Source organism: Vigna umbellata, chromosome 1 (genome assembly GCF_029865625.1).
Source record: "Vigna umbellata cultivar VRB3 chromosome 1, Vumbellata_1.0, whole genome shotgun sequence".
Taxonomy (NCBI): Eukaryota; Viridiplantae; Streptophyta; class Magnoliopsida; order Fabales; family Fabaceae; genus Vigna; species Vigna umbellata.
Window position 1 is genome coordinate 58,799,656 of NC_142165.1, and position 16,117 is coordinate 58,815,772.

The 16,117-nt window shown below is 34.5% G+C and overlaps 2 protein-coding genes and 2 long non-coding RNA genes across 5 annotated transcripts; 2 read left to right on the plus strand and 2 right to left on the minus strand.

Moving 5' to 3' along the window:
* Positions 1–626: 626 nt before the first annotated feature.
* On the minus strand, positions 627–1,474 carry LOC124835671 (uncharacterized). Its single transcript, XM_047310637.2, has one exon. The coding sequence runs from the start codon at positions 1,375–1,377 to the stop codon at positions 787–789; it is 591 nt and encodes a 196-aa protein (XP_047166593.2). The 5' UTR covers positions 1,378–1,474; the 3' UTR covers positions 627–786.
* Positions 1,475–8,487: 7,013 nt separating this feature from the next.
* LOC124835673 (uncharacterized) lies at positions 8,488–10,466 on the plus strand. Of its 2 annotated transcripts, none has more exons than XR_015783388.1 (2): positions 8,488–8,566; positions 10,037–10,466. It is a non-coding gene; the product is annotated as an uncharacterized LOC124835673 (long non-coding RNA). The 2 variants fall into 2 exon arrangements; XR_007028593.2 differs by lacking the exon at positions 8,488–8,566 and adding an exon at positions 9,689–9,947.
* A 1,457-nt stretch (positions 10,467–11,923) lies between these two features.
* On the minus strand, positions 11,924–14,575 carry LOC124835674 (uncharacterized). Its single transcript, XM_047310638.2, has 3 exons — positions 14,215–14,575; positions 12,959–13,031; positions 11,924–12,805 (listed from the first exon to the last, which is right to left on the minus strand). Exons 1-3 carry the CDS (start codon positions 14,239–14,241, stop codon positions 12,105–12,107), a joined length of 801 nt encoding a protein of 266 aa, XP_047166594.1. The 5' UTR covers positions 14,242–14,575; the 3' UTR covers positions 11,924–12,104.
* Positions 12,701–16,059, plus strand: LOC148205888 (uncharacterized). The gene is made up of 2 exons (XR_015783387.1): positions 12,701–12,838; positions 15,555–16,059. It is a non-coding gene; the product is annotated as an uncharacterized LOC148205888 (long non-coding RNA).
* The last annotated feature ends 58 nt before the right edge of the window (positions 16,060–16,117 follow it).

Sequence of the window (16,117 nt, forward strand, 5' to 3'; positions counted from 1 at the left end):
TGTCAAAATGTTTCGTTGTTATAACATATCGAGATTCTTATCCAAATGTGGTGAGACAGGTACTTTATTTCATCAATTAAAATTTAATATTTATAGATTTAGTGTCTTTTAATTTTCTTATATTGATATTCTTAATTAAATTTTTATTAAATCTAATTATAAATATTAAATGTTTTTAATTATTAATCATTTAAGTAGTTAACAATCAAATAAAATAACAAATAATATAAATTTTTTAATTATATATAATGCAAACTAAATTAAAAATATTTAAATTTATTATAAAATTAAAATATAATATAATTAAAATAAAATGAATATAAATTATAAATATTAAAATAGAGATAATAAAAATAAAAACCCTAGTTCAATGTGTTGCATAAGTATCTCATAGTACCGGTATTTTAACACCACACTCTTTATAAAAATTATAAAAATTAATTTTCGTTAAGACTATTTTATCTTTATAAAAACAATTAAATGGTAGTAAAATGATACAAAAGACCTTTTTCCTTCTCATAAATGTTATCATAAATGTTAGGTAGAAACCTGTATTTTAAGCATAGAATCAAACAGGCTAGCTCTCTTATTCGTTCCATCTCTCCTTCACCAATATGCAAATAACATAAGCATAAAATCTAACAAGTTATCCCTTTTACTGGTTCTATCTTTAACCGATATGCAAATAAAATTAGTATCGGAGTCTATCTTTTCCAACTGCTGCAATAGAAGTTTTGAATTAAAAGTCTGAAACTTTAAATGGATACATTGGAAACTCACAAGTGGTCAGTTGAGCTTGAAACCGTCGAAACACTGGGATCCCTTACCGTTATTATTGAAGGAGTGGAGAGTTCCGCCGTGGGGCACACGGTCTTGTTTCAAGGAGAAAATAGATCTACTCTGTTTGCTAGATTCCTTGACACAACGAATCTCTGCATCTCTGAAAGTTTGGGAGCCTGATCCGAGGTTGTTGAAGGAATTTCCAGTTACAGGGCTCTTGATCTTGGCCCGGCTAAAATCTTGAGACCCATCTTCGGAGTTGTTGAAGGACTGAGCTATTGCAGAGAATTGGGGGCTGTGATTTGGAGTGGGGTGTGGGTTGTTAGGGAGGGAAAAGGAGGTGGTGGTGGTGGTAACAGAAGGGGTGGAGACACTCACGATGTGATGGGTATTACCTCTCTGGTTGTCGATTTGGGTAGAGTTATTGCTGTTCGTTGAGCCACGCTTGCCGTTGCTTCCATATGCCATGTTGCATAGAGGGAAGTGGAATTTGGGTTTTGGTTTTCCTCTCTTCCAGTCGGAGTACACAGGTAGATGGGACAGAAAGGAAGACTGTGGGAAGAGAAATTCGGGGCAACTTCGTATGCTTACATTCATACAGTCATTTCAGAATCTCTCTTTCCCTTTCTTTTCTTTCTACTCCTTTGTTTACACCGGATTTCACTTTGAAGGAAAGATCGGGGAAAGTCAGTGGATAGATATGAACATATTTGAGAGTAAATTAATGATTTTTTTTTTATCTTTTAGTGAATTTGAAGTCTAAATTTCAAAGTAAAGTTGGAAGGAATTGACTCAAAATTTAAAAATGTGAGAAATAAAATAAAATTATTTAATTGATAGAAATTAAATATTATTAAAATAACTCTAGTTATTAATGTAATATAAAATGATAATTATTAATTTTATATTTAATTATAAAAATATTTATAAAGAAAAAAAAAATTAAAATTAATTATTAAATATTATTTTTTAAAATGTAAAAAAATTTAATTTAGTAAAATGAAAAAATTATTTTTGAAATGTAATAACATAAACATTATAATTTATTCATATTTTATAATTATATGATTATAAAAAATCTTATAAAAAACATAGACGTGTTATTTTGTAGAAAATGGAAAATGAAGTATGATAAATCTTTTTTTCTCACATTAATTTCCACACCCAACTACAATAAAGTTACCCATAATTTTGGTAACTTGGCTTATAGGTAGGTTAGAAACATCATAATTCATTAGTGTTATCAGTTGTGGTTCATCATAGCCATTGTTGCAAAATTTATATTGTAGTAAATTTCATAATACATATGTTAAATATCAACAAACAAAAGTCGTAAGAAATCATTCAATACCTCGACACAATGTGCTTCGCTACCCTACACAAATGTTATCTACATCCTCCAACTTCGTCTATTGCTTCAACGATCATGGGATGCTTGCTGCATCCTCCACCATCACAGACAACTTCGTGGATTGCTTCAACGACCATGGGATGCTCGTTGCATCCTCCATCATCACGGATCATGGCGCTTCCACCACCAATCTTGGAACCAAATGCTAGGCTGCATCCTCCACCTTCATCACATATAATGGAGCATCCACCACCAACCTTGCAACCTCCACCTTCGTCAAACATGATGGCGCCAACCACGAAGCTTACAACACAATTTCCTCAAAGGGAACTGAATACACGCACTTTAGAACCGAATAAAGCATCAAACGTGGAGACCACAACCCTGGGAATCGAATAAAGCACTTGGGAATCAGATACACCTCTTCTAAACAATTTGGGGGAACTGAATACAAAGAAATGGGAACCAAATACAAGTTCCTTTATTCGTCTTCATACGGTTGGAACTGTGACATCCGGGCACTGACGAGGGCGGGGAGTGACGCCGGTGCAAGAGGCATGGTGCAGGGGGCACAGACAAGGAGCGGCTCTTGGCAGTTTCGGGTGGAAGGGGTACATGGACGAATCGAACATACACCGGAATGAGAGGGATCTGGAGACTGTGTAGGTATGGGACTATACAGTTGAAGGATAGCTTAAAGGAATTGATTTGACTACTCATATCACCAAAATGCATTTGCTTTTCGGTAGCCTGACTCATAAGAACTCCATGGTTAAGCGTGCTTAGCCTGGAGTAATTCCGAATACGGTTTCATGTTCTTCATCTTCTTCAACTTCAAACACTCGTGTTCTTCATCAACCACTTTCTTCTTCATCTTCATATGGCCATCAACCTTATCTTTTTCATCTACCACCAACCCTGCAACGTAAAAAACAACCAATACTTGCCTAAACAACACTATTGTCATACTTGCCTAAACAACACTATTTCTCTTCATCCGCACCCAACACATATATTAACATCATAATTACAAGTGGAATTATGTCTAGATAAAGGGGCAATTCAGACTTTTAAAATTTGATCCCTCCAAATCTCACCACATTCATGAGTGATTGAAAAGTGATTCATCCCACAAATTCCTTCAAATCGTTCTCTGCATTTCTTTTCATTTCTTTTTAAACAAACACAAAATTCACTTCATTTCTTTGCTCGCAAAAATACATAAACAATACATTCTCTTCATGTGAACACGACAATAAAGATATAAATTAGATCATCTCCACGTTTACCTAATAATAATTTATGGACGCATCACTTTAGGCCAACTCTAATCTATTTTTTAAACGATTCTCTTTTAAGAGATCCTCTTAAATGAAATTAAAAAAAAAACTCCAATATTTAGAAGCGCTCTCTCTCTCTCAAAGTTAGAAATATAATTAAAATATGATTCTACTAAAAATTTAATTAATTTTTAAAAACAATATCATTTATATATATACAAAATTATATATTTTATTAGATAACTTAATATATTATAATTTTTAATATTTTCATATCATATTTATTGTTATGCTATTAAATAAAATTTATAACATATAATTTAATATTGATTATAATTTATTATTAATTTGCAATGATGTTATAAATTATATATATATATATATATATATATATTTAATTTTTTTCTAAAAATAGAGTTCAAAAGTTATAAATCACTTATATTTTTTTATTCTTCTTTAATTTTTTAAGATAAAAATGTTAAAAGAAAGAACAAATATGTAATGTTCACCGGCAAAAAACACCTTTTTAACGCGTCATATACGCTTCGGTTTTTACAAAACTGAAATATATAAAAACGCAGTGATATTTTCGTAAATATGACGAAGTTATATATCTCGGTTCACTGAAAACCGAATCATAAAAGCTCTACTGAAAGGAATAGGCATCGGTTGTAAACTTAACCGATATGGTAGGGTGTTATTGCCTTGGTTGTATACTTAATCGAGGTAATATCGTTAATTTACTTCCACAAACACATATAGGGTTTCTTTTACGAGAAAACAATTTTCTTCTTCCTCGCGAATCCACTATTCCACTTCTCCCTCTCGCGGCTGAGCGTCCTCTCTTCTCACCTTCATTGTCTCCAGCGTCGCCATCTAGCGTCTCCGCCGTTCGTCAACGTCGCCGCCACCTGCTATTCTCGCTGTCACTGTCTCCCTCTTCACCAATCACAAACGAAAGCCCTAATCCCCAATTATCTTTCACTCTTTTTCTCTCTCAGCGATTCATCTCTCTTAAATCCAATCCATGGCACGGATGGGTCTCGGCTTCTGATTCCACCGCACCGACGAAGAGTTGGTGGTGTTCTACCTGAACCTGAAGCGCAAGATCACCGGAAATCTGTCCCGGTACGACCACATCACATTGGTTGATATCTACAAGCTCGAGCCATGGGACCTTCCCCATTAGCATTTTGCCCTTTTTTGTGGTATCGAATTGTTAGCAATAGGGTTTGGTTCCAAGGATTCAAAGTGTTTCTTAACTTATTTTTGTTTTTCAGCTCTGTCAAAGTTGAAGACCAAGGACTTGGAATGGTACTTCTTCAATGTGATGGACCGCAAGTATGGAAATGGTTCCAGGACCAACCGCGCCATCGAGAAGGGCTATTGGAACACCACTGGAAAGGACCGCCCTGTGACCCATGACGACCGCACCATGGGGATGAAGAAGACCCTCTTGTACCATGCCCATGTTCTCACTATCACCGATTCCCACCTCTGCCAAGTTTAGTTATCACTGATTCCCACCTCTACTCCTTAATATTTGTTTTTCACAGATTATTGGAATTAATAAGCCCTAGCATAACAAAAAACCACGCCCCTGTTCTTGCTGCTTGGGCAGTGTCCAAGGCTGCGAGACACATCATATGCTTAGGTTGCTGCAAAAAATAATGTGAAGAGAAGATCCTGCCATGTTGTTTTAGACTTTAGAATCATTGTGCACTAAACACAACTCTTCTTCCCCACTAGCAAATGGCGAGGTCACAAGAAGCTCAACACCCTTATTTTCTTGGTCGAGGTCAGTCAATTCTGAAACAACTAAGTGGCATTGCTACCAGCCAGAGGAATGCAAGGTAGGTGAGTCTTCTTTAAATAGAATCCAGTTCTTATTTTTGGGTTGAACTAAGACATGGTACATAATGAACCCCAAGAGAATTACAACTCCACTCACAAAGAAAGTTCTCGAAGAAGCCAAACACATCACAAGAATAAGCAATAAAGCAGGAGGCAAACATAACATGGCCGCCCAAAATGTTGGCAACAACACTCTGTAAGGTCTGTAGAGTATTGGCTTGTTCAACCTCAAAGTAATAAAAGCTACAAACTCAAGAAGCACAATTGTAGTGGCTCCTCCTTTGGTAGCAACTGATGGTGACTTTTGCAAGATACTGCCTCGATTCAAAAGGAACCGAGGCGAAAAGTCATTTGAAAAAGAAAAATAAAAAAAGAAAAAACATAATGCTTCAGTTACCTTTGAATCGAGGCAAAATTCTATCCCTTTTTGTCTCACCTGTATATGTCTCGGTTCAGGAATCGCTGTCTATGGGCGAAAATAACTGTTGTCGTTTCCCTTAACTACACTAGTGGTTAGTTTGATATTATTATAGAAAAAATGAAATGAAAAGGAAACAAACTAACATTATCTTTTAGTTAAATATATGATTTTACTAATAAGTGTGTTAAGAATAATTGTCTTATTTTAATAAATGTTATTATAGAATATAACTTTTTTTAGGGTTAAATATGTTTTTAGTCCCTCAACTATCAAGCGATTTTGTTTTTCATCCCTATTTCAAACTTTGTACGCTTTGATCCATCTCCTTAAAGTAAAAATAGTCTGAGCTGGCTAACGACCCTCCTCCCTTTCTCGACTTCCACCCCCGACACCACCACCTCTGCCTCGACCTTTCACCTTAGGCCCGCTGCCCTCCACCGCCCTTCGGCGACCTCCGCTGCCCTTCGCCACCTCTCTGGAAAGCCTCTCATCCTCGTTCTCTCCGTCTACAACAATCTAGTGGGTCGTTCTTCAACTATTACAGAAGATTGCAGTGAGTCTAGAGTGCCAACCAGTGACAACAATCTACACAACCATAACAACAAACGCTTGAAAAAAATTATATGTTTCATGCTACCATACAATCAGGTTTCAAATCTTCTTTCAGACTTTCAGTTCCTCAGCAACCAATAAATAACAAGAGTAGGAAAGTGGACAATAACATGCAATAATAAAAGATCTAACAAACATAGGATTTTTGTGGTATATTAGTTGAACAATTAGTCAAATTAAAAAACCAAAAATTTGACAGTAAAGGTTAAGTAAAAAAATGTTGGACCGCAAGAAATACCCTTTCCCCCAAAACACACACAAAAATAAGGGAATCCATAAATTGTTACACACACCCATGGCAAAACCACAGCTTCCACTTGCAGAAACTCCATTAGTAAAATGCACAGCCAGATAAAGTTACAAACTTTAAGATTCTCACCTTAATGGGTTTCGTCGGTTGAAAGCAAAGCTAGAGTTGACAATCATGGCAATCCAGAAAGCTATAAATCATGGATTGATATGAACTATGATTATTTTGAGTTCCTTACGCCAGAAATGAGAAACTCTTCACTTCAACTTCAGGGCCCTTGTTATCCTATCTTATTTCCTAGTATAAACGGTGAGAAAACTTTTTGCATTCCTAATGAATTCATAAATGTCACCCAAACACTCTAGACTCACTACAACCTTTAAGTGAGAGTCAAATCTTCTGTAAATGGGATTGATATCACCCAAACACTCACTGTAATCTTCACTTGATAGATCTGGCTTGCACTGAACCAGAGTATGAATTTCCTAGGACCCAAACACGGTAGCATTTTTTGTTGCAAATTTCATGGTGTTGGTGGGACCAGCGTTCGCTGCCTTGTGGTTGGAGACGGCGGCTTGCGCGAGAGGTTGGTGGTGGCGGGCTTGCGCGAGCACGAAGTTGAAGGGGAAGGTGGTGAGAGAAGGAGAAGAGGGTGGTGAACAATGGCACACCGTGAATGTGGCACAAGATTACTGTGAAAGCTAGTATCATGTGTGGCACATCGTTAGCCACGTCAGATAAAATTTAACGGTGTTAGTTTTGGAGGACCAAAAATTATGATTTCTTTAAGGAGAGGGATCAAAGCGTACAAAGTTTGAAATAGGGACAAAAAATAAAATCGCTTGATAGTTGAGGGACTAAAAACATATTTAACCCTATTTTTTTATCCTATATTGTGATCACACTTATTTGATGAATAATTAATTACAAAATTATTTTATCTGTTATTTCTACAAGAGAATAAAAACGGTAAAAAAATGATATGAGTCTCTATATTTGAGATTTATAATCTTATCTTAATATAGACTTTATAATCTCTACTTGCTAATTGTATTTATTTTCAATATTTTATTAATGTTTAAACTACTACTAACTATTTATTTTTAATATTTATTAAATTTATATAAATTATTTATTTTTAATATTTATTTTGATTAATGTTTTATATTGATGAATATTTATTTTAATTAACTTGTTATGTATCCAACGTCTAAAATGTATCCAACGTCTAAGTTTAGGAATTATAAACATTTAAGCCTTATAATTATTATAATTTAAGTCAAACATATGATACTTGAAAATATATTTATTTAGAAATAATAAGATACTGTACGTAATATATAGATATTGAAATCTATGTAATAGTTTATAAAAAAAATTTAATGATTGTTTGTGTGAATCAGAATTAAAATTATATATATATATATATATATATATATATATATATATATATATATATATATATTAACATTATCAACATGAAAAATTATAAATTATTTTCATCATCAAAATACTATTTTATATAAATTAGATACTTCATTAATAATTTATTAATAATTAATAAATATCTTTAAAGTATCATAAAGCATCATATACATACAAGTCAAACACGATAAGTGATTTAAATTGAAGTATAAGTATAATATCATCGTTAAAATTAGCTATTTTAAGGTATAAAATGTGTATTCTTGTAAAGTTAAAGAATAAAATCGGTTCAGTTTACACTTTTAAAAATTAAAACAAATTTTTAAATTTTCAAGATCAAGATGAAAATTATTTAAAAATTATTGAAGATTAATTTTTTTTTTAACTAGTCAATTGGTCTACTGGAGAGTACTGGCCAAATCAGTCTTGTTTACAATGGATGGTTTTAGAAATAAAATATTTATGAAAAATTGATTAAAAGACTTATTTATTTTTGTCTTAGTATCAACCAGTTGACTTTTCCTCATTTCTTCCCTATTTGGACGAAGATATCTCCACCTATTTTCCCTTGTCTCCAAAACTCTGAAGCTAAGGTGAACCTTCAAATAAACTTTTATTCCTTCCTTCACTAGTACAAAAAGAGGATTTAAAATCGCTATATATGCTTCGGTTTAAGTAAAACCGAAGCATATAAAAGCGCGGTGGCAGAATCGTAAATAAAACTAATATATATGTCTCGGTTAAGCTAAGACCTGCAGTAGAATAATGATATTACACCGGTTAATTTGAAACCCGAGGCCTATATCACTGCCACGTCAGACTTAAAGGCATCGGTTAACTAGGAACCGAAATCGTAAATGGTTTCGAGGGCTTTATACCTCGGGTTGGCCATTTAACCGGTGCCAAAGCAATAGCTTATTTTCCCTGCCACTCTACACTTAGCGTAAATCAACATTCCACGGCTTCTCCTTCCTCAGCTTCTCCTTCCTCCACGGCTTCTCCTTCCTCCACGGCTTCTCCTTCCTCAGCTTCTCCTTCCTCCTGCTCTCCATTCTTCCTCTGCGTCGCGGGTTCCTCCACCTCTTCCACGGCTGCCTCTGCGTCGCGGGTTTCATCCACCGCTCCAGATCGCGACCTCTGTGTCGCGGGTTCCTCCAGATCGCGACCTCTGCCTCTGCCTCTGCCGGAAATAGGGTTCCTCCACCGCGCCACCGTCACCGCTGCGTCTGCCTCCGACAGTGCTCCAGATCGCGACCTCTGCGTCGCGGGTTCCTCCAGATCGCGACTCTGCCTCTGCCTCTGCCGGAAATAGGGTTCCTCCACCGCGCCACCGTCACCGCTGCGTCTGCCTCCGACAGTGCTCCAGATCGCGACCTCTGCGTCGCGGGTTCCTCCAGATCGCGACCTCTCTGCCTCCGACAGTGCTCCAGATCGTGAAGCCCCAAATCGCGAAGCCCAGATCGCGAGTGGGTCGCCTCCGGCCCGGCACCATCGCGCGTTTCTCTCTCAACGACGACTGGGTCGCCTCCGCCTCTGGTACCGACACGATCTGGGGCACGCGATCTTCAGTCCCGACGGCCACCGCGAAACTTCTGATTTGTTGATGATGTATACTGTGCTATGAAGCTTTTGCGTTGTGCATTTATGTTGTTTTTGCTGTGAATGCATTTTTGAACTGTTGTTGTTTTTGCTTTGAATCCCAAATGGCTGGACGGCTGAGGACGGCTGAGAACGGCTGAGAACGGTTGTGGATGGTTGAAAAAAAAAATAATACGTTACCGCCTCGGTTCCCTGAGAACCGAGGCATAATCCTATTCTTTTTGACTCGACCAGCAACCGAGGCATAAAACCTATTATTTTTTATCTCGTTCGTATACGCCTCGGTTGTAGAACCGGGGTCTATAAGAAAAAGCAACCGGTGCCATTTCCTTTTATTGTACTGGTGCTTTCAGTGTTTGGAAATAAAATTCTTTGGTGAGTACTTCACTTATTTTCTTCTCCTTTCTTGGCTAACCCTCTCCAACCATGTTTAATGCTTTGATTTTTGTCAATGAAAATCTTAGCTGGTGGTGCTATATATATGTTGCTTCCATTCGAGAAGATTGCTCCAAGATTCTCCATTTTCTCCATCCATAAGCTTCACAGCTTGTTTGCTTCTTGGCTAAAGGGAAGGTTTCCGATTCTTCATGAAAATATTGTGTTGAATATGAGCATATGTTACTTTGCCTGAAGTTGCATGATTGGATTCTCTCGTGATTATATTATATATTTTTGCACTGAAATTTTGTCTCTAAATTTTTTGTATTTGTTAATTCTATGCTCTTTCTATGAAATTTATTGAATTTCTGTGGCTTAAAATAAATATTTACTTTGCCAAAGTATTGGCTGAAAGTCTGGTTTCCGCAAATCTGAGAAACTTGAGAAGTTGTATGGAATGCATTTAGTTACAATACCTACCTAAACAGTTAATAAAATTAAAATAGTTTTTATGAACAGTGGTACATAGACATTTCATTTTTCTCTTACCTATTTAACACTGTTAAAATTATATTTTTATTCTTAAATATAAAATAATTTAAGAAAGAATAAATAAATAAGTAAATATATTAGGTTTATTATGTGTGGAATAGATGTAGTTTCGTAGAAAATTCGTGGAAATTGAAGAAGTTGAAGGATACCAAACCTACGTAGCATTGGTATCATACAACAGCCGACAAAAGAAAAACACCAATTAAGAGATGGTCCACCACAGAAAACAAATGACCAATCAGTATTTTGATAGGACAAATGAAAATGCGAGGAAGAACATGTGGTTCTGATAGGTTCTGTACTGTACACCATTATCCAAACATATATAATTAACCTTCCAACAATCATTGAAGTCTTTTACAGTTTTTTTCTCTTTCCTAACTTGCGACTTTTTAAGTGTCTAGGACTAGAGCAAAGATTGGCTTAAGGCCCAATTTAATTTAGGTCTCCAAAAACAGTTTCCAACAAAATTGATCTTGTTATCTATTGTAAAAACATTCCCTATAAGAGTACTATAAATGCTTTTTATAATTTATATTCTTTAATATCGAAAAGAAATACTAATACTATTCTCAAAACAATATATTAAAAAATTATGCTGTAAAGAAGCAAAAAAGCTTTTGGTAAATAGAAAATGGGTAATCTTTTAACCATTATAGAAGCAATTATATATAATTAGACAAACGTATTTGAGATAAGTGTCACTTCTTTCTTTTGTATATAAAACATTATAAATAGCAAACTTTTTTGTATAAGTGTGTGATGTATAATATATTTGTAAAAAATATCAGTGCATTTTATATGTGATTTCTCTTTTCTTGCGTGCATGACTTAATCAGACGATAAGAGTGTTCGATAGTGAAAATTTCATTGTACCAGTTTATTAGAATTGAAAATGAAAATAGAGATAAAATTAAGAAAGAATTGTGAGATAAAAAAAATTACTGATAGATTTTTTAAAATTTAAATTGGTTTGGTAAATTTAAATTAAATTATACTCAGCAACTAATTTCCAACATCAATTTTAAATACTGTCTTCATTTCCCGTACTTACAAAGACCAATGTGATTAAGAAAAAAAAAACTCACAAAGACCAATAGTGCTTTAAACTGATTTTCTTAAACATGATTTGATCCGAGTTTATTTTAAACAACTACATAAATATATTATATAGTATAATATATATAACAATAAGGTTACCCAATCCTTCTAAAAAATAAACTTTAACTCCAACAAGTTGTTTTTCATAATTGTAAAAACTAACTTCTGGTCCCAATCGTACTAGCTGCAACTGATGAAAGAATAGTTCTGATCTTAATTAAACTAAACTAATTACATTTAGATGAACCCTTAATGAATCTGTTTAGAACATGTCACGCACATTTAAAAATGTGTGAAACTGAAACGAAGGAGAAATCATATGGGAAAGAAGAGTAGAACATATAGCTATTAACTTCAAACAGTTCGATATGGTGTCCATGCATGCATACCAACAATAAACATAGTCTTGAGATACATGATAAATAAATTGCATGATAACGATAACTGTCTGTAAAATCCATACTTTTTCTCTCTCTTGAATGTCAACAAGGACTTTGGTGTTCATTCATTATGTTTCCCCAGCAAATTTGTATAACCATCGTAGTTTTGGACTCCGTTCTTTCCATTGTTGTAGACACGACGAATTGCTTTGCGGTCCTCAGAATTGCCAATTTTTGCACCCCTGTAAGTTTGTGAGTATATGCTCATGTTGTTAAAGGCATCTTCACTTTTAGAAGTCCAAATGTTTGCACCGCTGAGAGCTTGTAGGCCCGATGCATGGTTGTTATAGGAATCTCTACTTGTAGAACAGTTAACCTCACAATAGCTGTAATCTTGCTCCCCTTCGCCATAGTTGTTAAAGCAGTTATCAATTGCATAGCCATGGTCAACAGAATTGGCAGTTTGGCTGCCAGTAATGACGGAAGCATACAATCTTCGATTCTCTTTGTAGTTGCCATGTCGGTTAGGGTTATTGGTTTCTGTGTTCCTTGTCTCTTTATCTTTCCCACTGAAACTAGCTTCCAGAAAATTTTTGGTTTCGCCACGATTCACGTGGCTCTCTCTTTCCTTACCCTTGGCGTTTAATTTCTCTGTGGTTTTCCTTAGCCATATGTTAGCGGCATCTAGACAAATTTTGGGGAAACAAGCTGCGAATACAAGAAGCGAAAAGAGCACAGCGATGAACGCAGATATAACAGATAGAGCTCGGCTAATGACGACGAATGGGGAAGCTTCAAAAATTGGCTTGTCCAAGGAGAGTTCTGCAATGTTTTTAGAGTTTGAAGAATAAAAAGGTGATCAAAGATTACTCTTCTTCTACTAAAGCAAATTTGAATGGATTCTAGCAAAGAGGAGTGAGAATATTCAAAGTAATTAATATGAATGAATCCGTTCGTGTAAAGAAGAGTATATACCTTCAAATTCCACGGACTTGGTTTTGGTCCTGGTTGTTGGAGCTACAGGTTCAACAGGTTCCCAAATTGGTTCCTACAACATGAGTTTCTTAAAAGATTAATAAATAAATTTGTGGATAGAAGAAGGATATAAAATATATGCATAACAAAGGTGTTATAACTATATTTAACAAAACACAACTTCATACATATTATATATGATTTCAAATTTTTGTGTTATATTAGGTGTATCACTTGTTTAGTTGGAAAATGGGGAATACAGAATATGCTTCATTCTTTCACCTTTTGTTTGTATTATATCCGGGATTACAACTTATTTTAGTGAAGAATGGTTGTAATAAAGAAAGAGAAAAAAAGTTAACAATATATATAACATTGATTAGAAGAGGAAAATAAAATAAAAAAAAAGGATACACAAAGTAACTGATGATAAAATATTAAGGGAATGGGAAGATATGTGAAAGACGGTCACACCTATTACAGCTACCCAAGAGAAGAAGTCTGTGTCGTAGTTTTGTCATCATGTCTGAATTTTTTACCCCGTCGTTAATTTGAGACAGCCCTAATCAGTTTTCACTTTATGAGTTTATATAATCATTGATTTCGATCTCAACGGATCATTGTTTTATACCATAATTTGTGTTAGCCCATGTTGTCTAAGGACAAGATCCAACACCTGCCAGAGCATCCCAGGAGTAGAAAACTTGGAGCTCGAAACCCTTTGCGAATATAGAAATTTTAATGTAGTAAACGGGAAGCAATTAAGAGAGAGACAGGGAAAAGGACTGAACTCTTATAAAAAGCAAAAGGGTTTTGGTTTATCTCCTTACACAACAGCGTCGATCTCGTGGGTCAGCCATGTACAACGAAAACCAAAAAAAAATTAGATCCACCGTTAGAACAGACGAAGATGTAAAAATAGGGTTTCAATGAAACCTCTAAGCTTTAATTGGAGAACCAAAACTGAACCTCCATGTCTACAAACGAGTGAAAACAAGCTTGAGATGTTTGTGTTATGGGTTTCTCTAGTGCGGATCTTCAATTCACCAACTCAGGCACAAGATTGATAGTGTTACAGAAGTACAGAAGTAATCATTTTTCTTTTTCTTTTTTTTCATTTTTCGTTGATTAGAAAGAGAGTTGAAAGCACAGAAGTAAATATAACAGATCTAATAATTAGTAACAGTAATATGAGAGGAAAATGAAACAGGAACAGCAGGAAAATATTCTTTAGATGCAAGCTTGGGAACTCATACCTTAACTGAATTCTCCTTCATTTCCATCAAACTATGCAGAAAGACGCTCCTTTCTATTTTCTGCAGGAGAGAGAGAGACAGAGAGAGAGAGAGAGAGAGAAGGAGAGACACCAAAATAAAGAATGGAGAAAGAGAGACCCAGTGTGTGGAAAAGAGTATGGAAGGAATCCAAGTAACACAAAAGGATAAGTGTCATTAGAAAAAAAGAAAAATGATCATTTCCCACCCAAATTTTTTTATAACTCTCACTTTACAATTCCTGGTAGTAATAACCCTAATAAAAATAAACATAAGTAAAAGTTTGAAATAAAATAGTAATATTAATAGCTATTAAGTGGTAATATAAAGAAAATATAATGTCAAACTATCTGATCCGTGTCTATTAAGTCTACCATTCAGAACCTTCAGATATTGTACAAATGTGTGTATATTTTATGCACACTTTGTTAAAGTACATGTATATATATATATATATATATATATATATATATATATATATATATATATATATATATATATATATATATATATATATATATATATTGACATGCATGCTCGTGCTCTGGATAATTAATAAGGAAAATTTTGGTGATAAAAACACAAGTCCTTTTTTTTTTTTAATTCATGTAAATTATACTTTTAGTAAACATATATTAAATATTATCTCCATCACAGTTAACATTTTGAACTCTTAGTTGTGTCTAGAGATAGAGACACACAATTATTCATATATAAACAATGGTCTTAGCAATTAAACACCTATATACGATAATGTTTTACGTTAGATTCATAGACCTCCTATTATACTTGTAAACTAATTGTTAAGCACATATAATCAAACTATTATCTTTGTTATCCAGTTACATTACTGTCTATGTTTTACATGAACATTGTCATCAATTTAATCATATAAATATTTATTTTTCGCACTTATTTCCTCTCTATGTAATCATAAGTTGTATCCGTCTAACATTTTGTTAACAACTCCTTACCCTCATTGTTGGCATAGTGTGATTAATTTTGGTAACTGGTGTAGCATTAGTTATGTAGTTTTCTTGTACAATTCTGTTTCCACCTTTCTTTCTACTTTACCATTCGGTCTGTTCATTTTTTTACTCTGCACCTCAATCATAAAGAATTCATACTATGCAATGCTTCTATGTAGATGAGGAATAATCCTGCAGTTTTGCTGGCTTTACGTTGGCATTGGATTACAGAGGGTGTAGGATCAAAAACATACGCATCAAATAGTTTTAGTTTATGCGATAAGATCCAATATAGCTACACTTATATGTGATGGTTGTGTTCCTGCATCATTACTTTTTGCTATATTATGTCAGGTTGTTTGCTCAGGTTAATCATGAAGCATTAGTTCAGTTTGCTCTTGAAAGAGGTGTACCTGTTGTCATTGGCGTTTTGGGGAGCATAAAGTTTAAAAGTTGTTTAAAACTGCATTTTGGACTCTTCATTTCAGATAACATATATCATTGAAGTTGATCGAGCTCTAAGACCTGGTGGATATTGGGTGCTTTCGAGTCAACCAATCAATTGGAAGGTTAACTGCAAAGCCTAGAAAAAGACCTAAGAAAGACCTTCAAGAAAAATAAAGAGTGAATAGGTTGTTAAGAAACTTTGTTGGGTGAAGAGGTCAGAGAAACCTAAAATGGCCATTTGGCAAAAGGTTGTAGACTTCGAATCATTCAGAGGAAAAAAGATTATACGATAAAATTTATAGTGTAGACTAAATATTAGGGGAGACATTTGTTGTAGTTTTAATTATTTTAATTAAGTGGTTTGAATTATACGGATGAATCATATGTATTATGGATGGTAATATTGTTTGAACTGTTGATGTGTGATCTCTAATTATATAATATTATGAGTCGAAGATATTTACAATTTT

What these genes read in the sequence shown, in the direction of transcription:
- LOC124835671 (XM_047310637.2), bottom strand. Translation starts at nt 1,377, where the DNA reads ATGAATGTAAGCATACGAAGTTGCCCCGAATTTCTCTTCCCACAGTCT.
- LOC124835674 (XM_047310638.2), bottom strand. Translation starts at nt 14,241, where the DNA reads ATGGAAATGAAGGAGAATTCAGTTAAG. An exon ending in TGAAGGAGAATTCAGTTAAG is followed by an intron (nt 13,032 to 14,214) that starts GTATGAGTTCCC and finishes CTCATGTTGTAG; the next exon opens with GAACCAATTTGGGAACCTGT. An exon ending in CAAGTCCGTGGAATTTGAAG is followed by an intron (nt 12,806 to 12,958) that starts GTATATACTCTT and finishes AAAACATTGCAG; the next exon opens with AACTCTCCTTGGACAAGCCA.